General features: G+C 36.7%; 1 protein-coding gene across 4 annotated transcripts in view; it reads left to right on the forward strand.

The window, feature by feature from the left end:
- The window catches only part of LOC123530424 (uncharacterized), a 132475-nt gene that overhangs the window by 11938 nt on the left and 93370 nt on the right, over nt 1-27167 (forward strand). For 2 of the 4 annotated variants that reach the window (XM_053521551.1, XM_053521552.1), the window contains exons 3-13: nt 175-313; nt 713-796; nt 1289-1381; nt 3079-4339; nt 10417-10550; nt 12739-12875; nt 16196-16400; nt 18808-19292; nt 22431-22780; nt 23786-24094; nt 25539-25687. In XM_053521551.1, the coding sequence (XP_053377526.1) occupies nt 175-313; nt 713-796; nt 1289-1381; nt 3079-4339; nt 10417-10550; nt 12739-12875; nt 16196-16400; nt 18808-19292; nt 22431-22780; nt 23786-24094; nt 25539-25687 (3346 nt within the window). The remainder of the gene's footprint in view (nt 1-174; nt 314-712; nt 797-1288; nt 1382-3078; nt 4340-10416; nt 10551-12738; nt 12876-16195; nt 16401-18807; nt 19293-22430; nt 22781-23785; nt 24095-25538; nt 25688-27167) is intronic. The other 2 variants (XM_053521554.1, XM_053521553.1) reach the window with 2 other exon arrangements.

Raw genomic sequence — 27167 nt, forward strand, 5'->3', positions numbered from 1 at the left:
AATGTGATTTTATTCTACCTATCACATTAAGGACAAAATACCGGTAGGCTGCTTGCTATATCTGTAGGATTGGAATATATAACTTTGAAATTTTAACAGTTGAATATATTTTTTCTAAATTTGCAAATATAAACATTTATGAGAAAGTTGCATCTGTTTATCTGTGTATACCAGGCAGAGAAAAGATGTCTTGAAGTGTTAAGACTGGAGGATACAAGTCAGTTCCTGCAGCAGTATGGCAAAGTGGAGCAGTTGTTAGATGCTGCATTCAACTTGGTGGAAGTGCTCACTTCTTCTGCTGAGGACATGATAGGTGAGTTAAATTTATATGTTGAAAACATGCAACAATAGTTTAACAGTTATTTCACAACACTCACTTGAGGAGAAGATTGGAGGAAAATTTGTCACAAAGTGAGGTTTAATGTACGAATCTAGACTGTCATTATTTTATTGAATATATTGACGACAACCTGATTTATCTAATAACAAACTCAGTATCTCAAACTTTCTTGTCTAAAAATTCTGGATATGTAAAAGAAACTTTAATGAAGGGTCTAAATTCTTTAAATGAGAAGTATAAAATTTAAATCTGTGTAAGACAGATTTCCCAATATGGAGACTACTTAAAGAAACTTGTGTATACACTGAATTAAACATTCTTCTCACTGTCTAAGCCATGTGAGTGTGCCATGTACATTTCTTCCTATTTTAGAAAACGTTGATAGCAATGTCCCAGATGAAGATGTTTTCACCACAGACAGATCTATCCACTCATCCACACACATTCCCTCTGATGGTAAGATGTTAGAGGTTGTTTGTAACCAACTACTAAATAGTTTCTTCGTGCAAGTACATTATCCCAGTATTCATGTTGTATTCATGACATTGATGAAGACAAAACATTCCCTTACTGAAACACTTGTGTTGTGTGAAACACTTTTGTTCCATATTTTGATTTAGTGTAACATTTTGTGGTTTTGGCCAGAATGACAAAGTTTTCTTTGGGATAGGAGTTCTTGGATTTCACTTTTACCTTTTGATATAAAAGGGAGTTGTATGTGCTCATCAGGGTTTAATGTCATTGATTGAGACAGCCACAGAATCCATGAAACTAGTCCGCCATGACTAATAAGGATTCCATAGTACAATATTTGTTAGCAGTTTACTATTTCTGAATTAAATGAACAAATTTGAGTTTGTTTATAAAACTGTCAGTATATGTTTTGCTAATACTCCATAGTTTCCATTAATTCTAGCCTTTTGGAAAAATATGTCCTATTAATTGTAGACAAGCTAGAAACAAACAGAAATGTTCATGAGAGAAATGCAAAGACCGTAGCAAGACAGCTCTCAGATAAAGACATTGAAAGAGAACTTCAAGGTATTTTTATGCCAGTACTTTGAACTGGGACTGTCGGATCTGTAGGAAATCCCAGCAGTCAGTAGGGAGTTGTTCATATGAGCCGTGCCATGGGAAAACCAACATAGTGGGTATGCGACCAGCATGGATCCAGACCAGCCTGCGCATCCGCGCAGTCTGGTCAGGCTCCATGCTGTTCGCTTTTAAAGTCTATTGGAATTGGAGAAACTGTTAGCGAACAGCATGGATCCTGACCAGACTGCGCAGATGCGCAGGCTGGTCTGGATCCATGCTGGTCGCAAAGCCACTATGTTGGTTTTCTCATGGCGCGGCTCAATTATATTAGTATTGCTTGAACAGAATATGATACAAATTATGCAGAACCTCAAAATCCAGTTGAGTGAGGGAGGTGGGAGGGGAGGTGTTTGGAGGGGCTTCATAAAATGATTTGTTAATAGGAACAAGGAAATTTGTTTAATGAGTACATGGGTACTCGTGTTTTGCCAGCTATGATGGCTGGCTTCACTGTTTGGCAGACCCTGAAATAAATTGATTAAAAACACAAAACAAAACAATATGCAACACGTAACTTAGACATGACTATCTTGAACTGAACTATATTTTCTATCTAAAAGGTTGTATGTTTATACTCATTTTTAGCTCGACTTTTCGAAGAAAAAGTAGAGCTATTGTACTCACCCCGGCGTCGGTGTCGGTGTCGGCGTCGCCATTGGTTAAAGTTTTTGATAAAGTCAAATATCTCTGTTACTATCAAAGCTGTTGACTTGAAACTTTAAATAGTTATTTACTATCAAAGTCTACACCAGGAGAAACAATCCCCATAACTGATTGAATTTTGATAGAATTATGCCCCTTTTTAACATAGAATTTTTGGTTAAAGTTTTTGATAAAGTCAAATATCTCTGTTACTATCAAAGCTATTGACTTGAAACATAAAATACTTATTTACCATCAAAGTCTACACCAGGAGAAACAATCCCCATAACTCTGGTTTGAATTTTGACAGAATTATGCCCCTTTTTAACTTAGAATTTTTTGTTAAAATTTTTGATAAAGTCAGATATCTCTGTTACTATTAAAGCTTTTGACTCGAAACTCAAAATAGTTATGGGAATTGTGTTTACTGGTGTAGATATCTCTGTTTTGAATTTTGACAGAGTTATGCTCCTTTTTAACTTAGAATTTTTGGTTAAAGTTTTTGATAAAGTCAAATATCTCTGTTACTATCAAAACTTTTGACTTGACACTTAAGATATTTGTTTACCATCAAAGTCTACACCAGGAGAAACAATCTCCATAACTCTGTTTTGAATTTTGACAGAATTATGTCCCTTTTCAACTTAGAATTTTTGTTAAAATTTTTGATAAAGTCAAATATCTCTGTTACTATTAAAGCTTTTTACTTGAAACTTAAAACAGTTATTTACTATTAAAGTCTACACCAGGACACACAATTCTCATAACTCTGGTTTGAATTTTGACAGAGTTATGTCCCTTTTTAACTTGGATTTTTTTTTACTGGCAAAGCTTTAATTCAGAGTCAAGCACTGAGAAAAGTCGAGTGCGCTGTCCTACGGACAGCTCTTGTTTTGTAATGATCCAATATATTTTTGCTTTTTACATGGAAATGAACTGACACGTTAGAGAAGTTTCAACAATTTTCTATTTAACTGTTAGCTGAAATATACCTTTTCCAGAAATGATTCAGAGTTCCAGTAGGAAAAGACATGGCAGTTCTGAAGCTGCAAGTCAAACAGTTCCAGAGGAAGTGTCCTTATATAATGAACAGACTGGTTTACAGCATTGTGACAGAATGTATCATGTCTCACAGTCTACAGGTGTTAACCAAATGAAACAATCCATCATCAGTGACACAGTCTCTGAGAGGGGTCAGTCTGTTAGCAGCTCAGATAATACAGATGAAAATAAAGTACTAAATAAAGAAAAAGATTTCTATGAGACTTGTGTTAAGAAAGATAGTAAAGTGCTTGGAAAACAGATAGGTAATAACATAAATGAAACAAGTGTTGGAAAGAGTAAGAAATTGCAGCCGAACAACAGTGGTTCAAAAAGTGCCGGGAAAACTAAAACTGATAAAGGAGTACCTAAGAATGTGAGAAAACATTTAAATAAAGAACCCAGTCAGGATACGGATGGGTCAAGTTCTAGTCAGGTAGATTCAGTGACATTCAATCAAGATGTGATTCTAGCAAGTAGTCCAAAAAGAAATACAGCTAATCCCAAAAAGAAAAAGTCGCCAAAGAAGAAAGCTGGAAAGTCAAACATAGACAGTCTGATTGAACCTCATTTAGACAAAGATCAATCAAATAAAGCTTCATCAGAAAGACATGAGGATGTTAAACTCATTGATAAAGATGTTTCTAAAGCAAAACAAGGGATCGGAAAATATTCTGAAAGTGAACAAAGTATGAGGAACAGGAATGTATTGAAGGGTGAGCAGGGTGAGATTTCAAGTGAACCAACCATTACATCATCAGAACAAAGTATCTTAGAACATGAACTAACAGAAATGAGAGCCACTGAAAGTAGTGAAACATCTACTAGTTCAGATCTGAGAAGTTTATTGAAGGATGGCCAAGCAATTCATACTTTGCAAGTTGGAAGTGGAGTAAATAGTCAAAAGGAATTGCATCCTAGTCAGAAATATCAGCTGGAGGCTGTAGAAAATAGTGCAGCTGTAAGTAAAAGCAGACTAGAAGAAATCAGTGATAAATCTGACAATACTGCTGGCAAGGAAGATTCAGCACAATTAAAAGTTAAAGATACCACAGACAATTCTGGAAAAAAGGGAGACAGTACAAGTACTGAGGTATTGACTGCTGGTAATCTGTTGGTAGGGAAGATAACTCCTATTATTGTAAGTGAGGTTGTCTCCCCCTGGTGTTTCTTTGTGCAGAAGAATGGACCCCAGCTGAGTCAGCTAATGGAACAAATATGGTAATACATTTTAGCTCTACTATTTCAAGATTGTCTTCACCCTTGCATTGGCTTTTGTGTTTCAGTTGAATATTTAAGGTTAAAGTCTATGGCAAGCTTTTCATTTTTTGCTATATCATCTTAACTGCTGCCCCTAACTTCACATAAGGGAACAAATTGGTTAGAAATTATAGGTTAGGGTAAGATATCTGTAAGGTCAAAGTCACTGATGGTAAATGTTGTGGAAGTGCTTCCTCAGGCATTTTTAGCAAGCTCCACAGTTACACAATATAAACAGAGATTTGCCTGCAAACCCAGGCCCTTGTCTCAAGGGTCAGAGTCACACATTGGGTTCAAGGTCATTTTAGAGCTTGTCAAGGCTGTTTCTTTGACATGTAATCAATAGTCATTTTAGCTTGCCTTAGCATAAAGTGCTCTTGGTGAGCTTTAAGGATTGTTAGATATTACTATCTCTATATATTAGACCTAAGTCTATCGGTATTAATGAAGTTGGATGTTCATCGTCTGTCTGACCGTATGTTGTGTACCATTTCTTAAAAAATCATTTCCTACCAAATAACAATGGGAACTTAAACCAAACTTCTCAGGAATGTTCCTTGGGTAGTCCCCTTTCAGATTCCTTCAGATATAGGTAATCCAGAATTCTGGTTGCTATGGCAGGGGAAAATTGTAAAAAAAATACCCTCAGAAAATGGAAAAGTTTTCTCACTATGTCTTTGTGAAAAACTTTGAGAAACTTCTCAGAAATATCTGGCCTCATTTCAAAATAATTTCATGGTGATGTTCTTTAAGTGATCCTCTACCATTATGTGTCTTGTCAGTTTGCAAAGATTGCACTTGGCGGTACTCTCCCTGTTACACCCATTAAACCCCTTTCCCACCACATATTTTATTCATATTTGTCACATTAACTTATATATCTTATGTTTCTCTCATATTTGACATTTTTTCTTGTCATGTGCAAAATAATTGCTCTTTGCTTTACTTTGTCTCCCCAAATATTACACTTCTTCCTTCCATGTCTTTGCATATTCCTCACATAACTCAGTTGTTTCTTAGTTTAGCCCATCTTCTCCACCCTTACACACTGCTTATTCTTTTTCAGATGCTTAAGTTCGGCTAAGTTGCTTTTTAGTACACTCGACTCCCACCTCCAGAATCTGGCTGAGTAGTCGAGCTTGACATATCTTGCTGCTTAACTTTGTTGTTATAATCACAGTGAGATATTCAAACCAACATGATTTATGTCCTTTGATATCAGAAGTCATTGCATTATTTGTACATAACACTTAAATGATATGTCTTTTTATTCTATGTCTATTTTATTTATCCAATTGTGAACGTTTATTTGCAGTATGTGACTGTACAATATATTACTGTATTGGATCTATGTGCGTACAAAAATACCTGTATTTTTTTCCGTATTTGGACGGTTCAACAGTCCCATGTTAAACACATGATAAAGCCCGAAACACGTGAAAATGTTCCGAATGTAAATCGGGTAAAGTAGGTACTCTATGTACAGAGTTTGATTATACGTCTTGAAATCAGGACTATTTGTCGTTTGTTTGTAAACACAAAAACGAATGTGCAAGTCATGACAGTGCTGTCCAATTTGGATATAAACACATTTATAAATAACCAAAAGCCAAAAAATACGATTAAAAAATCACCATCAGATGTAGGAATTTTTAAAAGGTGGTTGAAACAGGAATACAATATTTAGTGAATCATTTTTAATTTAAACTAAAATAAAATAAATTTTTTAATTTAAACTAAAATAAAATAACTATAGATCAAAAAGGTTATTTAACAATGTACTGTACAATAGGAGATATATTTGGACTCGTACCCAACTGGGTACTCGTCAAAATATATCTCCGTATTGTATATATAGAATAATGTTAAATAACCTAATATTATTGTTTTGCAAAATCTAGATGCTCAGGTGAGTTTTTCTGATCACTTGATGTCCGTTGTCTGTCTGTCTGTCATCTGTCCGTCAACATTTAGCTTGTGTATGCGATAGAGGCTGTATTTTTCAACTGATCTTCATGAAATTTGGTCAGAATGGGTTCAAAAAGAAGGTCACTAGGTCAAATCAAAGAAAATACTTGTGTATGCATTAGAAGCTGTATTTTTCGATAAATCTTTATGAATTTTGGTCACAATGATTGCCTTGATGAGATCTAGGTCAAGTTCGAATATGGGTCTTCTTGGGTCAAAAAGTAGGTCACTAGGTCAAATCAAAGAAAAACCTTGTGTATGCGATAGAGGCTGTATTTTTCAATTGATCTTTATGAAATTAAGTCAGAATGATTGCCTTGATGAAATCTAGGTCAGATTTGAATATGGATCATCTTGGGTCAAAAATTAGGTCACTAGGTCAAATCAAAGAAAAACCTTGTGTATGCTATAGAGGCTGTATTTTTCAATTGATCTTCATGAAATTAAGTCAGAATGATTGCCTTGATAAAATCTAGGTCAAGTTTGAATATGTGTCATCTGGGATCAAAAAGTAGGTCACTAGGTCAAATCAAAGCAAAACCTTGTGTATGCGATAGAGGCTGTTTTTTTTTAATTGATCTTCCTGAAAGTAAGTCAGAATGATTGCCTTGATGAAATCTAGGTAGAATTTGAATATGGGTCATCTGTAATCAAAAAGTAGGTCACTAGGTTAAATCAAAGAAAAACCTTGTGGATGTGATAGAGGCTGTATTATTCAGCTGATCTTCATGAAATTTTGTCAGAATGATAGCCTTGATAAAATCTAGGTCAAGTTCGAATATGGGTCATCTGGGTTTAAAAACTAGGTCACTAGGTCAAATCAAAATAAAACTTTGTGTATGTGTTAGAGGCTGTATTTTTCAATTGATCTTCATGAAATTTGGTCAGAATGATAGCCTTGATGAAATCTAGGTCTAGTTCGAATATGGGTCATCTAGGGTCAAAAAGTAGGTCACTAGGTCAAATCAAAGAAAATACTTGTTTTTGCTCCAATTTTAATGATAATTGGTCAGAATATTTTTTCCATGAAATCACTAGGTCAAACATGTTTACACTGTTATGGTGTATTATGGTGTGTTTCTCAGGTGAGCGACCTAGGGCCATCTTGCCCCTCTTGTTATGTCTCCCCCAGGAGACATATTGTTTTTGCCCTGTCCGTCCGTCCGTCCGCGCGTCCGTCCGTCCGTACGTCACACTTCATTTCCGAGTAATAACTTGAGAACCATTTGACCTAGAACCTTCAAAATTTATAGGATTGTAGGGCTGCTGGAGTAGACGACCCCTATTGATTTTGGGGTCACTCCGTCAAAGGTCAAGGTCACAGGGGCCTTAACATTGAAAACTATTTCCGATCAATAACTAGAGAACCACTTGAACCAGAATGTTGAAACTTCATAGGATGATTGGTCATGAAGAGTAGATGACCCCTATTGATTTTGGGGTCACTCCGTCAAAGGTCAAGGTTACAGGGGCCTGAACATTGAAAACCATTTCCGATCAATAACTGGAGAACCACTTGACCCAGAATGTTGAAACTTCATAGGATGATTGGTCATGAAGAGTAGATGACCCCTATTGATTTTGGGGTCACTCCATCAAAGGTCAAGGTCACAGGGACCTGAACATGGAAAACCATTTCCGATCAATAACTGGAGAACCACTTCACCCAGAATGTTGAAACTTCATAGGATGATTGTACATGCAAAGTAGATGACCCCTATCAATTTTGGGGTCACTCCCTTAAAGGTCAAGGTCACAGGGGCCTGAACATTGAAAACCATTTTCCGGGCATAAATTGAAACCACTTTACCCCGAATATTAAACTTAATGGATATTGGTCATGCAGAGAAGATGACCCCTAAAGATTTTGGGGTCCTCGTGAAGGTCAAGGGCCCCAGGGGGCCCGAACAGAAAAACCCTTTCCGGGCAGTAACTTGGGAAACCCTTGACCCAAAATAGAAAACTTCATAGGATATTGGTCAGCAATAATGACCCCAACCTTTTTGGGGCACCTGGTAAAAACCCAAAGGCCCCAGGGGCCTGAACAGGAAAAAAATTTCTAATCAATAACTTAGAACCTCAACCCCGAATGTTGAAACTTCGTAGGATATTGTTCTACAAATAAATGACCCCCTTGTTTTGGGGTCACTTCCCTAAAGGCAAGGTCACAGGGGGCCGAACTTGATAACCATTTTCCCATCATAACTGGAGAACCCTTGACCCAGAATGTTGAAACTTCATAGGAATTGGTTCATGAAGAGAATGACCCCTATTGATTTTGGGTCCTCCCAAAGGCAAGGCACAGGGGCCTAAAATGGAAAAACCCTTTCCGACAATAACTGGGAACCCTTCACCCAAATGTGAAACTTCATAATATTTACATCAAAGTAGATACCCTACAATTTTGGGGGCACCCCTTAAGGGCAAGGTCACAGGGCCCGAACATGAAAACCATTTCCCCGGGCAGTAACTTTTGAAACCCCTTGACCCAAAAAGTTTGAAACTTAATAGGGTATTGTCCTGCAAGAAGATGACCCAACGAATTTGGGTCACTCTTGAAAGTTTAAGGCCCCAGGGGGGGTGAAAAATTAAAAACCATTTCCGGTCATAACTTGAGAACCACTTGACCCCGAAGATAAACTTCATGGGTATTGGGCATGCAGAGTAATACCCCAACCATTTTGGGGTCACTCTGGGAAAACTCAAGGCCACAGGGGCCTGAACAAGGAAAAACCCTTTTCCCAAACAAAAACTTGAAACCTCTCAAAAACCCCGAATTTAAACTTTTAGGGTTATTGTTTATAAAAAAAATGACCCCCATTGTTTTTTGGGGGCACTCCGTTAAAGGTCAAGGGCACAGGGGCCTGAACTTGTAAACCCTTCCGATCAAAACTTAGAAACCCCTTGACCCATGTTGAAAAATTCATAGGGTGATTGAACATGCAAGTAAAAACCCCTAGATTTTGGAGTCAGTCCCGTTTAAAGGGCAAGGTCACAGTGGCCTTTCAGTAAAATCATTTTTTGGAAATAACTTTAGAACCACTTAAACCACAATTGAAACTTAAAAGTAATTGGACATGCAGGTAGATGACCCCCATTTTTTTTGAGGTCACTTGATCAAAGGTTTAAGGCACGAGCCGACAGGGCTTGGAAACCCCTAGGCCAAAAGGTTTGAAATTTGCGGATACGGACATCCAATAGATGACCCATTTCAACCAACATCATGTCTTTTGACTTTCGCTCCGACCCCTATTGACTTCTTGCCTAAGACTTTGCATTTGGGGGGACATGCCTTTTTTACAAAAGCATTTTCTAGTTTAATGAAAATTTTTGTTTGCAACAAAATGTGTTTGAAGAAAATCAGTATGTTTTTAACTTTATGACCTGTTTCATACTAGTTCTTTTCTTCAAAATCAGATAAATTAAAATAAATTGCTGAATATAGATTTGTTTTAGTAACAGTTTTGAAGCATAATGGCTGAAGTTAAAACAAAAATATATTCCAAAGTGGTACTTTAAAAAAAAGGGGGCTTTTAAGAACTTCCGTAGACAGAATTTGAAACCAGGCCCCAATTTCACGAAAAAACTTAAGTAATTACTGTTGTCTGTTATTTTAGAATTGTGCTATTGCTCAAGTTGTTGTTATTTAATGTTGACTTTTTCTATAACTGTATTTATAGCTAATATAGCTAGTAGTATTTGTCAGCAGTACTTATTTCAGTTACACAAATATGATATTTCTATTTAAGCATGATATAACAAACTTGGTATTTGCTTAAGTACATTTCTTATTTCTGTACTTTGTTTTCCAAAAATTCAGAATTTTTGTGTTTTGATCTATCAAATATGGTTTTGATATAGATGAAAAAATCAACATTGAAGATGTACAAAGGGCAAAAACAAGCATTTGAAATAATAAATTTAGTTCAGCAATTACTAAGTTTTTTCATGAAATTTGAGCCAAGGTTATTCAGGTAGCAATTTATATGACCTAATAAGACAGATGTTTTGATCAAATTTACAACATGGTGTTACTGAATGTTTCTGCAACTGTTCAGTCTGCATTTCAGCATTTATATGGCACAAGGGGGTCTCCAGAAGCAGGCATTACTGGAACCAGAAATAGGAACCTTGTGCCTGGCTAAATATACCAAAGACTCTTCTTTCTACAGAGCATACGTCACCCAGATATACAGGGCTATACGTATGTATTTACTATTAATGCTGTTTATAAAATAACTGTAAAAAGCTAACAGTTCCTGATAAAGTGCAATTTGTTGCAACTGGACTTGTAATATAGATATGATACATGCATGGTGAACAGTACCACCATGCATGTCATTTTTACAGAGTTGAAAATAGTGCACGTGTATGTGATATATTGTGTATATAGCTTATTGTAAAAATAGTAGATACTTCAATTGTATTGAAATTTTAATTCATTTGTATAGATACCAATGTTTTGCTTTGATAAAGAAAAGGCTATAAATAATATATATTTTGGATTGAAATGTTAAACTTATGAAAAAACTGTTATCTATTGACAAAGATCAGTGTCAGTTTTCTTGTCACTTCCAGCAGATTCGAAAAGTGACATTAACTTTGTAGCTGACTGTTAGAAGTATGGATCTTGCTAGATATTTATTGAAGTGTACACTTTTTGTTTTAAAACTTTAGCAGTTGTGATTTTTCTGACCTAGGTGCAAAAAACCTGCACATACTGTTGTAATAGGAGTCTGCGGAAAATTGTCCGAAAATATTAAACCAAGTTGCATTCTACATGTTTTAGGTTTTACAAGAACATTTTTAGCAGTATGGTTTTATTGCGTAAAAAATTGCAAACTCAACAATACTATTATTACCGGTACTCACTTGAATTATGTCTTCCACCACACAGTCTGTATGTGTGTCTGTCTGTCTGTGTGTCTGTCACAAAGCTTGTCCGCACTCTAAGTCGAATATTTCTCATCTGATCTTCACCAAACTTGAACAAAATGTGTTTGACCATAAGACCTCGGCCAAGGTCGATAACAAATCAGCCAAGACACTTTGGAATTATGGCCCTTGACAATAATTAATGAATCACCTAGACTCATAAAAATGCTGATTGTTTGTTTGTTTGTTTGTTTTGGGTTTAACGCCGTTTTTCAACAGTATTTCAGTCATGTAACGGCGGGCAGTTAACCTAACCAGTATTCCTGGATTCTGTACCAGTACAAACCTGTTCTCCGCAAGTAAATGCCAACTTCCCCACATGAATCAGAGGTGGAGGACTAATGATTTCAGACACAATGTCGTTTATCAAATAGTCACGGAGAACATACGCCCCGCCCGAGGATCGAACTCGCGACCCCGAGATCCATAGACCAATGCTCTTACCTACTGAGCTAAGCGGGTGGGCTAAAAAAAAAAAAAAAAAAAAAAATGCTGAAGTATTCATTCTTAAACATGCACCAAAAACCATTCATCTTGTCCGTACTCTAAATGTTGAAGTATTCGTTCTTAAACATGCACCAAAAACCATTAATCTTGTCCATACTCTAAGTCAAATATTTCTTATCCTATCTTCACCAAACTTGAACAAAATGTGTTTGCCAATAAGACCTTGGCCAAGTTCGATAACTAGCCAAATCGGCCCAGGGTGTTCGGAATTATGGCCCTTGACAATAATTAATGAATCACCTAGACTCATAAAAATGCTGAAGTATTCATTCTCAAACATGCACCAAAAACCATTCATCTTGTCTGCACTATAAGTCAAACATTTCTCAAGCATTCTTCACCAAACTTTAACAAAATGTGTTTGACCATAAGTTTTCGGCCAAGTTCGATAACTAGCCAAATCGACTCAGGCACTTAGGAATTATGGCCCTTGAATTACCAAAAGTCAGCCTTTTTACACTTGTCTGCACTCTTAAGTCGAATATTTCTCATCCATCCTTCACCAGACTTGAACAAAATGTGTGTGACCATAAGTCCTCTTCAAGGTTTGATAACTAGCAAAATTGGCATAGGCACTTCAGAATTATGGCCCTTGAATTACTAAAAATCAGCTATTTTACTCTTCAAAGGTATATTTGTTGTGACTAAACAGTATAAAAAGACTGACTTAGTGTTTAGATGATTAGGCAGTTGTGGGAGACATGCGCTTTTCTTAAAAGCAGCTCTAGTTTTAGTATAATCAATGTCGATTTGAAGTGTAATCTATTACAATATGTTCATTCTTGTTGACAATTTAGACAGCTATTTATTTTGTTGTCAAAGATCTTTATTTCCATCTTTTAACAGCTTGCAATTCGCCAAGTAAAGCTTGAATGGAAGTCTTAGATCTATTTAGAAGAAAAGTTCAGTTGATTACGAATATAGATAATAATGGATTCATATATTTGTAGAGACGCATAATTCGGAGGTAGATGTGCTGTATGTAGATTATGGAAACAGAGAAAGGGTGAAGGTCACTCAACTACGAACATTACCAGAGAAGTTCAAGGCCCTGCCAACACAAGCAATATGTTGTGCTCTTGCTGAGGTATACTGTGTTTACATATCTTTGATTTAGGTGTAAGTAGGGCTCTGTAGCCAAGTGGTTAAGGTTCCTTGCCCCTCATCACTTTGAGTTCGAAACTGTTAGGGTACAAGAATCTTTTCGTGTAAAAACAGCCATCCAACTGGCTTATAGAAGGTTAGGTGTTGTAGCCAGGTGACTGAAATCATACCTGGAGGGTCACTTGGTGTCTTCCTCCACCATGAAAAGCTGTAGAAGTTTCTTTGTGACTTAAAGTTCTGTCATTGTCACTTAAAACTTAACCAAAAATAAAAGGAAGTTATTTAGGTGTATGACTTTTTAGCCCACCATCATCAGATGGTGGGCTATTCAAATCACTCTGCGTCCGTGGTCCAGCGTCCTTCCGTCCATCCGTCCGTCCTTCCGTTAACAATTTCTCGTTATCGCATCTCCTCAGAAACTACCAGGGGGATTTTGACCAAACTTTGTCAGAATGATGTATTGGTACCCTAGTTGTGTCCCCCTGAAAATCAGAATGGTTCAACAAATTTTTAGTAAGTTATGCCCTTTGTTATTTCTATAATTTACATAGATTATATAGGGAAAAACTTTGAAAACCTTCTAGGCCAAAACCACAGAGCCTAGGGCTTTGATATTGGTATGAAGCATCATCTAGTGGTCCTCTACCAAGATGATTGAAATTATTTCCCTGGGGTCTAATATGGCCCCGCCCGGGGGTCACATGGTTTATAAGACTTATATAGGGAAAAACTTTGAAAAAACCTCTTGTCCAAAACCACAGGGCCTAGGGCTTTGATATTTTGTATGTGACATCATCTAGTGGTCTTCTACTAAGATTGTTCAAATTATCCCCCTAGGGTCAAATATGGCCCCGCCCCGAGGGTCACATGGTTTACATAGACTTATATAGGGAAAAACTTTGAAAATCTTCTTGTCCAAACCACAAAGCCTAGGGCTTTGATATTGTAATGTAGCATCGCCTGGTGGTTCTCTACCAAGTTTGTTAAAATTATCCCCCTAGGGTCAAATATGGCCCCGCCCTGGGGTCACATGGTTCATATAGACTTATATAGGGAAAAGCTTTTAAAAACTTCTTGTCAATAACCTACAACATTCAAATTTGGACCACATGTATGGTTTTGAGTGGCAAGATGAACCTTGACATGAGTTGACCTTGATTTTGACCTTGTGACCTACTTTCACATTTCTTTAGCTACAACCTTCAAATTTGGACCACATGCATAGTTTTGTGCACTGATATAAACTTTGACCTTGACATTGACCTAGTGACCTACTTTCACATTTTTGAAGGTACAGGCTTCAAATTTAGACCACATGCATAATTTCGTGTTCCGAAATGAAATTTGACATTGATTTTGACCCAGTGACCTACTTTCACATTTCTCAAGCTACAGCCTTCAAATTTGGACCACATGCATGGTTTTATGTACCGAAACAAACTTTAACCTTTACATTGACCTAGTGACCTACTTTCACATTTTTGAAGGTACAGGCTTCAAATTTGGACCACATGCATAGTTCTGTATTCCAAAATAAAATTTGACCTTGATTTTGACCTAGTGACCTACTTTCACATTTCTGAAGCTACAACCTTCAAATTTGGACCACTTGCATAGTTTTGTGTACCGAAATGAACTTTGACCTTAAGATTGACCTAGTGACCTACTTTCACATTTCTGTAGCTACAGGCTTCAAATTTAGACCACATGCATGGTTTTGTGTACCGAAACAAACTTTGACCTTTACATTGACCTAGTGACCTACTTTCACATTTCTCAAGCTACAGCCTTCAAATTTGGACCACTTGCGTAGTTTTGTGTACCGAAATGAATTTTGACCTTAAGATTGACCTAGTGACCTACTTTCACATTTCTGTAGCTACAGGCTTCAAATTTAGACCACATGAATAGGATTGTGTACCAAAACAAACTTTGACCTTTACATTGACCTAGTGACCTACTTTCACATTTTTGAAGGTACAGGCTTCAATTTTGGACTACATGCATAGATTTGTTTCTGAAGTGAAATTTGACCTTGATTTTGACTTACTGACCTACTTTCACATTTCTCAAGCTACAGCCTTCAAATTTGGACCACTTGCATAGTTTTGTGTACCGAATTAAACTTTGACCTTAAGATTGATCTAGTGACCTACTTTCACATTTCTCAAGCTACAGCTTTCGAATTTGGACCACATGCACAGTGTTGTGTTCGGAAATGAAATTTGACCTTGAGCTAGTCAGTAAGTCTTGAAATTTGGAACACTCAAAAATGGCACATTGGTGGGCGCCAAGATCACTCTGTGATCTCTTGTTTTTTAACTTGGTGGTTTCAACATTATAATATATTCACAAGCTCACTAGAGTTAATGAAATTTGTAATTGTGATTACCAGTGTTATGACATGAATGTATTTCTTTTTGCCCTGAAAAAATTGTCTAATGGTATTTAAGTTAGATTTTGATGATGAAGTGCCTAAGGAATTCTGGGATGAGCTGAACATGGCTATATTTTATAATGTAGGTGTGTGTATAATCAATTGCCATAGGCTTGTCTGAATGTAATGAGCTAATTGTACTGGAAGGACAATCTGTGAGTGTATATAAGATCTATACGATGATCTTTTGCATAGAATGCAACCAAGTAAAAACAATAGCAGACTCGGTTAGATTGAGTCTGTTTATAAGAGGTAGTGAAATTTGCAACGCCCCTCAACCCCATAACACCAGCTTAAGACAAACCATGTTATCCCTAAACATTGAATGGACTTCAGGAGCTAATTGAATAGCTTATTTTACCCTATCTTATGTGTTGATCCATTTTGATTTAAAGTGTTGCAAATTGTCAAATAGGTATTAACATATATTTATAACTTGACACAAAATCAATTGGTTTAGGTTTTACATATTTTCAGGTACATAAATAATTTCTCTGATACAGGGTATTCCGTTAAAACATTTCTGATAGAACGCAACTATAGTAGTTATTACGATGTATGTACTTATCAGCAGTGCAGAAAGCATTTTAAACTCTAATGAACTTTTTGTACATTAGATGTAAAATGTAAATGTTTTAAGGAGTGGATAATTACTGAACTTCTGTACCTTCAGTTTAACTAAAGAAATGTCTGTTTCTACTGTGAACTCCAGTTTTATTTATCAGGACAGACCTTTAAATGCCAAACTTCAAAGTTCAAATGATGGTAGCCATGTAGAAAATATTTTAAAAGAAGCTTGCTCTTTTGTATATTTATGCAACAGTCTTTGTGCTAGATATTTTAAAAGTTGTTAATGTTTTGATTAGGTGATGCCGTGTAACAAGTACTGTGTATGGGCAGAAGATGACATTCATGTGTTTAGACAATATGTTACCGGGCAGCAGCTGAGTTGTACCCCACCCACATGTAGAAGTAGTGGTGTGAGTCTGCCATTGTTGGTTGAGTTGATTGTGAGTCTTCCGGTGCCAACCATACCTCAAGGTGGCATTTACCTCAGTCAGTTTAGTATAGGTGAGTTATATCCAAGATACAAGTCTGTCATTGTTTACCGACCTCTTTGTGAGCCTTCCAGCTCAGAGCATACGTCTCTAGGATCACATCTACTTCATTCAGTTCAATATAGGTGAGTTATACCCTGGGTGTAAGACTGTGATTGTTTATGGAGCTGTCTGTGAGCCTTACTGTTCCAGGCACACCTCAAGGTCACATAAACATTCAGTTCAATGTAGGCGAGTTATACCCTGGGTGTAAGACTGTCATTGGTTATTGACCTTTGTGAGCCTTCTGGTTCCAGCCATACCTCAAGGTCACATATACCTCATTCAGTTTAGTGTAGGTGAGTTATACCCTGGGTGTAAGACTGTCATATGTTATTGAGCTCTGTGAGCCTTCTAGTTCCAGTCATACCTCAAGGTTACCTCAAGGTCACATATACCTCATTCAGTACAATGTAGGTGAGTTATACCCTGGGTGTAAGACTGTCATACGTTATTGAGCTCTGTGAGCCTTCTAGTTCCAATCATACCTCAAGGTCACATATTCCTCATTCAGATCAATGTAGGTGAGTTATACCCTGGGTGTAAGACTGTCATACGTTATTGAGCTCTGTGAGTCTTCTAGTTCCAATCATACCTCAAGGTTACCTCAAGGTCACATATACCTCATTCAGTTCAGTGTAGGTGAGTTATACCCTGGGTGTACGACTGTCATACGTTGAGCTCTGTGAGCCTTCTAGTTCCAGCCATACCTCAAGGTTACCTCAAGGTCACATATACCTCATTCAGTTCAGTGTAGGTGAGTTATACCCTGGGTGTAAGACTGTCATACGTTGAGCTCTGTGAGCCTTCTAGTTCCAGCCATACCTCAAGGTTACCTCAAGGTCACATATACCTCATTCAGTTCAGTGTAGGTGAGTTATACCCTGGGTGTAAGACTGTCATACGTTATTGAGCTCAGTGAGCCTTCTAGTTCCAGCCATACCTCAAGGTCACATATACCTCATTCAGTTCAGTGTAGGTGAGTTATACCCTGGGTGTAAGACTGTCATACGTTGAGCTCTGTGAGCCTTCTAGTTTCAGTCATACCTCAAGGTTACCTCAAGGTCACATATACCTCATTCAGTACAATGTAGGTGAGTTATACCCTGGGTGTAAGACTGTCATACGTTATTGAGCTCTGTGAGTCTTCTAGTTCCAGTCATACCTCAAGGTCACATATACCTCATTCAGTTCAGTGTAGGTGAGTTATACCCTGGGTGTAAGACTGTCATACGTTATTGAGCTCTGTGAGTCTTCTAGTTCCAGTCATACCTCAAGGTTACCTCAAGGTCACATATACCTCATTCAGTTCAGTGTAGGCGAGTTATACCCTGGGTGTAAGACTGTCATACATTGAGCTCTGTGAGCCTTCTAGTTCCAGCCATACCTCAAGGTTACCTCAAGGTCACATATACCTCATTCAGTTCAGTGTAGGTGAGTTATACCCTGGGTGTAAGACTGTCATACGTTATTGAGCTCAGTGAGCCTTCTAGTTCCAGCCATACCTCAAGGTTACCTCAATGTCACATATACCTCATTCAGTTCAATGTAGGTGAGTTATACCCTGGGTGTAAGACTGTCATACGTTATTGAGCTCTGTGAGCCTTCTAGTTTCAGTCATACCTCAAGGTTACCTCAAGGTCACATATACCTCATTCAGTACAATGTAGGTGAGTTATACCCTGGGTGTAAGACTGTCATACGTTATTGAGCTCTGTGAGCCTTCTAGTTTCAGTCATACCTCAAAATTGCAGAGTTACGGGACTTTGATTTTTGTTACTATACTAATACATAGTCTGCATATGCAATCTTATGCGCGCCTAATCTCCTGTACACAATTTAATGAAACTTAACACAAGTGGTCAGTAGTATCCCTAGTTTTGCATGATGCATGTTAAGTTCTTACAGAAAAAAATTCTGCACAGTTATGGGACTTTGTTTTTTGTTAACATACTATATACATACAGTCTGCATATTCAGTCTTGTACATGCCTAATCTTCTGAACTCTTGCACACAATCTAATGAAATTTCACGAACCCTAGGTTCCTATCTCAAAGGTCAAGGTCACGGAGGTCAAAAGTCATGTCAGATCTTGTCCGGCCCATAACTGACATGCATTGAGGAATCTTGTTTATATTTGGCATGAATGTTTAACTCAATGAGACAGACTCTATCTCAAAGGTCAAGGTCACAGTTAGGGGTCAAAGGGAGGGCTCAACATGTTGTCTGGGGCATCTAGTTTATATAAAAATCATTGTTCTGATTACAGAACTTATCAAGAGATATTAGATAGAACTTGTATAGATGTTTTAAGCAGCCTTATTAATGTATGTAAAACTACAGATGTATACAGATGTTTAATGATAACACTACATTTCAGCTCAGTTAATGATCAATGCAAAGAAAGCAAGACATGTTGAAGTCACCGAGCAGCTTGGATTGTTGGCGAAGTCTGGTGAAGGTGCTGAAGAGGCGGCCATTTTATCTCATGATATGACTACCCCATCGAGACTGGCAATAATGGAACTGAGTGAAAGTCAGTGTGATACTCCGCAAAAAATGGACAAACTTGTCAAAAATAAAGACTTGGAAGAGGATGCAAATCAAGAACAGGGCCAACCGAAGGTAGAACAGTTAAATTTGAACAAAGAGACAGATATGACATCTACAGATGTGACTAGTTCAGGGTATACAAGTAAGCAAGTGAGAACAGATCTGATTTCTCCTAGGTCAGAAAATTCTGATACTGAATCGCAGAGAGATGAGGGACATAAAGGGTCAAGTAAAATACCAGAAAAGGGCCAGAGTGTTACACAAGGATCTGGAAGCCGAGGACAATTGGACAAGATTAAGGAGGAAACAGTGGTATGTGATTTTGGAGTAACAAAAATTATTTTGAGGTCTTTATGCCCCAGCCATTTAAATGGGGTTAAGGGCATTGGCATTTAGTGTTGCCCCTGTCTATGTGTCCATGAATATGTGTCATGTTGTCATCTTTACAACAGAGCAAACGAAAATGTCTGAGAGAATTTTCTTGAAATTCCACCTCTAAATATGAAAAGTTGTGTGAAATTTACTTTTTTTCATGACCTGTCAAAAATATATATTTTTTATTTACTTTCTTCAGAGGTGTTTATTATGCTTCACAAAGGGGAAGCATTTAGTTCCTGCTTCATCTGTCGGTCAGTCCTGCAATTCTTATCCGAAGTATTACTGAGCAACCAAATGTTGGAATTTAGTGAAACTTCATAGGAAGCTTCGCTAACATGAGGAGATGGGCATATTATCTTCTTGTTCCAGTCAGATTATTATTGCAGTTTGATTATTCAATAGTAGTATTCTATAGTACAATTTTGTCCAGAGTATTTCTCAGCAAACACTGGTTGAAATTTAGCCAAACTTCATAGGAAGTTTTACTATCAAGAGGAGATTTGCATATTGTCTTCGTATTTTGGTCAGGTCATTTTTCAACAAGTTACTGTCCATTGATTATTCAACAGCAGTATAGTGTAGTACAGTTCTTGTCTGGGGTATTTCTCAGCAACCATTGGTTGGAATTTAGCCAAACTTCATAGGAAGCTTTACTGTCTAAGAAGAGATGCGCATATTATCTTTTTGTTTTGGTTGGATGACTTTTCACTGTGTTGTTGCCCTTTGATTATTGAACATTTGTATACTATAGTACCATTCTTGTCCAAAGTATTCCTCAGCAATTAAATGCATCTAAACTTCATGGGAAGATTCACTCTTAAGAGTTGCTCAAATTGTCTTCATGTTTTGGTTTTAAGATTTTAAGAGTTATTGCCCCTTCAGTATTCAACATAGTATACTATTGTACCATTTCTTTTCCGGAGTATTTATTTCTCAGCAACCACTTGCTAGAATTCATCAAAACTTCATAAGAAGCTTCAGTCCCAAGAGGAGATGCTCATATTATCTTGATGTTTAGGTCTGAGGGTTTTCAGTGAGTTATCAATGCCCCCTAATTATTCAACATTAGTAAACTATAGCGCCATCATAGTCAAGAGTATTTCTCAGCAACCACTGGCTTGAATTCAGCAAAAATTCATAAAGAAAGTGCATGTATTTTTATATTCCTGTAGAATGATTTTTTAATAGGATATTGCCCTTTGATTATTCCACATTAGTGAACTATATGTGCCGAGTCAGTAAATTCCATTTTTGTTCTTTTGATATGCAGTAATCATATTCTGTGGAGCATCCCTCAGTTTTACCCATATTTTCTTGTTTGATTGCTTCATTGATAGGACAGTGTAGACTATTATATTGAAATAAAATGACAGACATGTAAATGTCATTGTTCCTTTTACATTCTTTATGCCCTGTCTTGGGGGCAACATATAAAAATTGAAGCATTTGTCTATTTGTTAATATGTCCTTTAAGACTTTTCATTTGTTACTAATCTTTCATTTATAGATGGATTTCAAAAAGACTCGGTATGAAATAAATAGCATCTGTATTATACAAACATTAATAGTAATTCACATAGTTACCAACAATGCCAAATGCTCGTCATACATTCTCAACTAATCCCACCCCACCCCCCCCCCCCCCCCCCCCCCCCCCCCCCCACCCCCAACAAAGTTTATATCAAAACTTCGCTATATTATATTATTATACCTCACATAAATTTCCAATACAAATTTCCCATTAGTTTAACTTGAATAATATATCATATTCCCCAGTGATTTTATATAACGTGCGCCAAATCGTTATTTTCAATTTCTGCGCAGGTGATACGATCCATGATTTCATATCATATGCGCAACAACGTTATTTTGATTTTCTGCGCATGTGATATTATTGTTTCATATCACCCGTTGAGAGACTGATACTTTCGCATTGATTATTTTCTTTTTTTATGCTATGTGCAAAATATTTCGAAAACAATTTTTTATCAAATATTGAATCGAAACTACAACAGTAAGTTTGGAAATGATCTAACTAAGAAAATGAGTGCTCACACTTATATGTTTCATTTAGAAAAAAGAAAGTTATCGCCGTTTTTGAATGCTACTGTTTGACGCAATGTTGAAATATTAGAATAAATATAGGGGTCAGCGATATGTAAACGTCTCGACTAAATAAAAAAGTCTTATTACAGCAAACTCGCCACATATTATAACTGCTAACAAGTAAAGACTCTTTAATTCTGTCTTCATTATTAGGTTAGTAATTACTTTTTAATGTTGAATAAATTATTATGTTGATTTTCCAGTAAATGCTTTGACCCTTATAATCTTTCGGTATAATAAAATAAATATTGCATTCCTGAGAGGATGATATGAAAAATGTTCACCTCTCGAAATATGAATATAGACCTCGGCTGGCACCTCGGTCAATATTCATATATCTCGCGGTGAACATTTTTCATATCAACCTCTCAGAAATGCAATATTTATATATCATTGAAAGTGACAGGGTTAAGAGGTGAAGTGAACACTCCAGTGATAGCTCCAGCTACCTCAGATGTGCTCTATGTCACAATCTAGCATAGAAATACTCGGGCATGCTGTGTCTCTTGTGACAGTTCTTTGTATATTTCTGGCAAATATTGAACCATATTTGAATTATACTGTTCCCTGTTTAATACTATCATTAAATTTTGGCCCATGAAAATTTAAATATTTTTTTTTTTTAAATTTAGCTAAGAAAATATAATCAATATTAATTTCGACTTTCTTGTTGTAGATCTGCATTATTTTAACATTTTATTGAAAACTTATGAAGCTGTTTTAAAAATTTATAAATTTCCTATTACTACCCTTGCAGGTCTTTAGAATGATAAATTGTATGAATGGCAATGTCTGGCATTTACAGACGAATGTGGGAAAAGTGGAGCAGACAGTAATTTCAGAAGTAACTTTAAGCCCAGCTCTGCTGATTATTCCTAGAAGGGTGTAATTGCTTAAGATGTTAATACATTATTATTTATACATGCTTAATTATATCATATTAAATTCCATGTAAATACCTTTCAGGAGTTAGAATATTGTGAAACATCTTCTACAACCACCAGCCTTACAACTGACATTGATTTCCCTCCTGAGAAAGGTATCCATTTAGCTGACCTTCACTTTGACCTTGATGACCTTTACTTCAATCCTCAAGGTCAGGAGGTCATGCTGGCCCATGTGAGGTCACCAGATGAGTTCTTTGTGCACATAATTTCACAGCAAAGTGGAGAGACTCTGGACCGATTGATGAAGAATCTGAATAGTTTGTTTGAGAACGTAAACAGAAGGAAGCTTACAAAACTCAGTAAAACATTTGAACCAGAAGAAAAGAAACTGTGCTGTGCTCAGTTCCTTCAGGACAATAACTTTTACAGGTATTTTCAGATTCTCAATCTTGAATTTAGCTCACGTGAGCACCAAATGTTCATGACGAGCATTTAGGAATGTTAGATGTCTGTTGTCTGTCCATCCATATATGATTTCTTCAAAGGATATGTCCTAAACAACTATGCTAATTTCAACCAAACTTCACAGGAATATTCTTTATTCTTTGGGTGGTAGGGGACAGTGCTGTATGGAAAACTTTGAAAATTTTCCCTAATGGAATCACTGGCCCAATTTTGAAATAATTTCACAGCATTGTTCCTTGTTCTAAATTAATTCAATCCAGCTGTGAATGTAATAATAATAATGACTTTATTTTACGAGGCAAACATATTTGGAAACCAGTCTTACATATGGGCCTCAAAGCAATGTCTGGGGAGTGATCTAGGGCCACCATGTCTTGTAGATATTTCCGACTTTTATTTGAAAAAAAAAGGCTGCTATCATGATTACTATGAAACGTATCTGTAAAAAAACAATAATAACTTTCCTCCTAGGTAAATATCAACTGTTTATTTAGGAAGAAGGTTTAATTTGTAACTCTTTTAATAATCTTGTTTGAACATTCATGGTAGTCTAATTGTATAGCGCCTGCTTCAAGTGAAGGCACTTGTGGGTTCACTCCCAGGCAATGTCATACCAAAGATGCGGAAAAAAAAAGTGGTACTAGTAGCTTCTCTGCTTGGCGTTTAGCATTAAGAGGGTAGTGCTAGGACTGGTCAGCCTGGTGTCAGTATAATGTGTCTGGGTGGGGTATCAGGTCACATGTCTATGGCATGATATTGCAATGAGGCAACACTTTAAAGTTGGCATTTTGCTCTCTGCTACAAGCAGACACCATTGTTTATATGACTGAAAAATTGTTGAAAAAGACCCTTAACCCAAACACAAACACACACACAATAATCTTGTTTGAAAAAAAATGAACTAGAAAATATGCCTGATTACCTGTATATGATAAGAAGAAGGTTTAGAGAAAGTATTATATTTCACAGAGGAATTATCCGTAATACTAAACCAGAGAAAGAAATTATGAAGGGACGGATTCTGGTACACTACATAGACTTCGGAGATGAAGAATGGCTGCCTAAAAGGAGAATTTTTCCTCTACCACCTCAGTTCTGCAGTGTCCCTAGATTGGCTGTCAAATGTAGCCTTGCTTACATAAAACCAGTCTGTGCAGAAGGTGAGGAACCAGACAGATGGTCTAAGACAAGTTTAGAGAAGTTTATTGACATTGCTGGGCTTGAGAAAACTCTACATATGCATGTTGTACATGGAAGTCTAGAGGATTTTAAAAAAGGGTTTGTATAGATTAGACTCCTTTTATATTTTATTATGTTTAAAATATAAATTTGATTGAGTTAGAATTAGAGCCACCTGCAAATGGTGAATTCATTTTAGGAATAGGGTAATGCACGGACGGAAGTAATGTCAGTGTAAAATTCCATTTTACACAATATAAAACACTGAAGTGACTGTCTTAAAGTAACACCAGTTGATGGCATCACCTCAAAGCAGAATTAGAATTGGATCAAGGTCCAGTATATAAACCTTGCTCTGAAGACTAATCTCCAGCATCTGATAGCTTGTTTCTAAGGAGATTAAAATTGCTCTTCAATTTCGGGTTCATAACTGTGTATCAAGGCCATACACATGAACTAAGTAAAGCAATTGTACATAACATTCAATTTTTAGTGTATTATATCATATACATGTAAAATTTATTTTGTAGAACACATAATGCATGACTCTGGCTTGGCTTCAGATAACTTCATCAGTCAGTACTTTGCTTTCCAGATTTTTTTTTTTTGAAAATGGAGACTGTTGCTTTTGGAAACATTTGCATATAAATGTGATAAATAAAAATGTTGCAGACAAGGGTAATAAAATAGCTGTTATTAATGTGGTTGAAGTCACATTTTTTAGCTCGTGATTTTTGAAAAAAATTACATGATCGTCCGCATTGGCATTGGCTAAGATTTTTGGTAAGGTCCACCTTTTCACCAAAACTGTAAGAGCTATAGCTTTGAAATTTTGCGCACTTGTTTATCATCATTAGATTATTTCATGTGCCAAGGACCATAACTGTTACTTGCATTTTGCCAGAATTATAGCCTTTTTTGAACTTAAAAAAATTGTGTTTCTGAGTTAAAAATTGTGTTTTGTTCCACTTTTATTTAATACTATATAACTATAGTTTTGAAGCTTTGCAGGCTTGTTTATATTAATCATTATATAAGAACTATGACTATAGCTTGCATTTTGTCAGAAGTATGGCTCTTTCTGTACTTATAAGATTGGAATGTCTTGCTTAAAATTTTTGTTCAATTTCACTTTTCTTTGTATCATCATTAAGTAAGTAATTCGGCCAAGAACCATAACTCTGATATACATTTTGTCAGCATTATAGTTGTTTATGTTAGTAGAAAATTGGAATTTCATTGGAAAAATTTTGTTCAGGTCCATTGTTCATGAATACTTTATGAGCTGTGGATTTAAAACTTTGAAACTTTATAAACTTGTTTATTATGATTAGACTATTTAGTAGTTAAGAACTATAACTCTCTCTTGCATTTTGTCAGAAATATGGCCTTCTATAGCTTGACTGTTCAAAGAATAGATAGAGCTATTGGACTCACCTGTGCATCTGTGTCCGCGTCAGCATCCCTTTTTGGTTAAATTAGAAAAAAAAATACAAACATTTTAGCACTGCAAAATTAAATGCTTTTTATTTTTTCACTGCAGCAACCCATGTGAAGACTCTCCAGTTCTTGGCATTCTTTTGGTAGACAATACAGGAACAGAGGAGGTGTGTATCAATATGGACTTGATCAGAGAAGGTGTAGCCCAGCTAGATACTTCCCAGGCTAAACATGAGAAGGACAACACACAAGGTGAGTTCCGTATCAATATGGACTTGATCAGAGAAGGTGTGGCCCAGCTAGATACTTCCCAGGCTAAACATGAGAAGGACAACCTTCAAGGTGAGTTCCATATCAATATGGACTTGATCAGAGAGAGGGTGTGGCCTAGTTAGACACTTCCAGGCCAAACATGAGAAGGATAGCTTTCAAGGTGAGTTCCATATCAATATGTACTTGATCAGAGAGGGTGTGGCCTAGTTAGATACTTTCCAGGCCAAACATAAGAAGGACAACCTTCAAGGTGAGTTCCATATCAATATGTACTTGATCAGAGAGAGGGTGTGGCCTAGTTAGACACTTCCAGGCCAAACATGAGAAGGACAACTTTCAAGGTGAGTTCCATATCAATATGTACTTGATCAGAGAGGGTGTGGCCTAGTTAGACACTTTCCAGGCCAAACATGAGAAGGAAAACTTTCAAGGTGAGTTCCATATCAATATGTACTTGATCAGAGAAGGTGCTGCATAGTTAGATACTTCCCAGAGTAAACACACAAAGGGTACACAAGGTGAGTTTTTAGCTCACCTGTCACAAAGTGACAAGGTGAGCTTTTGTGATTGCGCGGTGTCCGTCGTCCGACGTCCGTCCGTCCGTGTGTAAACTTTTGCTTGTGACATCTCTAGAGGTCACATTTTTCATGGGATCTTTATGAAAATTGGTCAGAATGTTCATCTTGGTAAATTTTAGGTCAAGTTCGAAACTGGGTCACGTGCCATCAAAAACTAGGTCAGAAGGTCTAAAAATAGAAAAACCTTGTGACCTCTCTAGAGGCCATAATTTTCAATGGATCTTCATGAAAATTGGTCAGAATGTTCACCTTGATGATATCTAGGTCAAGTTCGAAACTGGGTCACGTGCCTTCAAAAACTAGGTCAGTAGGTCTAAAAATAGAAAAACCTTGTGACCTCTCTAGAGGCCATATATTTCACAAGATCTTCATGAAAATTGGTCAGAACGTTCATCTTGATGATATCTAGGTCAAGTTCGAAACTGGGTCACGTGCCATCAAAAACTAGGTCAGTAGGTCAAATAATAGAAAAACCTTGTGACCTCTCTAAAGGCCATATTTTTCATGGGATCTGTATGAAAGTTGGTCTGAATGTTCATCTTGATGATATCTAGGTCAAGTTCGAAACTGGGTCACGTGCAGTCAAAAACTAGGTCAGTAGGTCTAAAAATAGAAAAACCTTGTGACCTTTCTAGAGGCCATATATTTCACAAGATCTTCATGAAAATTGGTCAGAACGTTCACCTTGATGATATCTAGGTCAAGTTCGAAACTGGGTCATGTGCCATTAAAAACTAGGTCAGTAGGTCAAATAATAGAAAAACCTTGTGACCTCTCTAAAGGCCATATTTTTCATGGGATCTGTATGAAAGTTGGTCTGAATGTTCATCTTGATGATATCTAGGTCAAGTTCGAAACTGGGTCACGTGCTGTCAAAAACT

The sequence above is a fragment of the Mercenaria mercenaria genome, chromosome 13 (genome assembly GCF_021730395.1).
Source record: "Mercenaria mercenaria strain notata chromosome 13, MADL_Memer_1, whole genome shotgun sequence".
In the NCBI taxonomy this organism is placed as follows: Eukaryota; Metazoa; Mollusca; class Bivalvia; order Venerida; family Veneridae; genus Mercenaria; species Mercenaria mercenaria.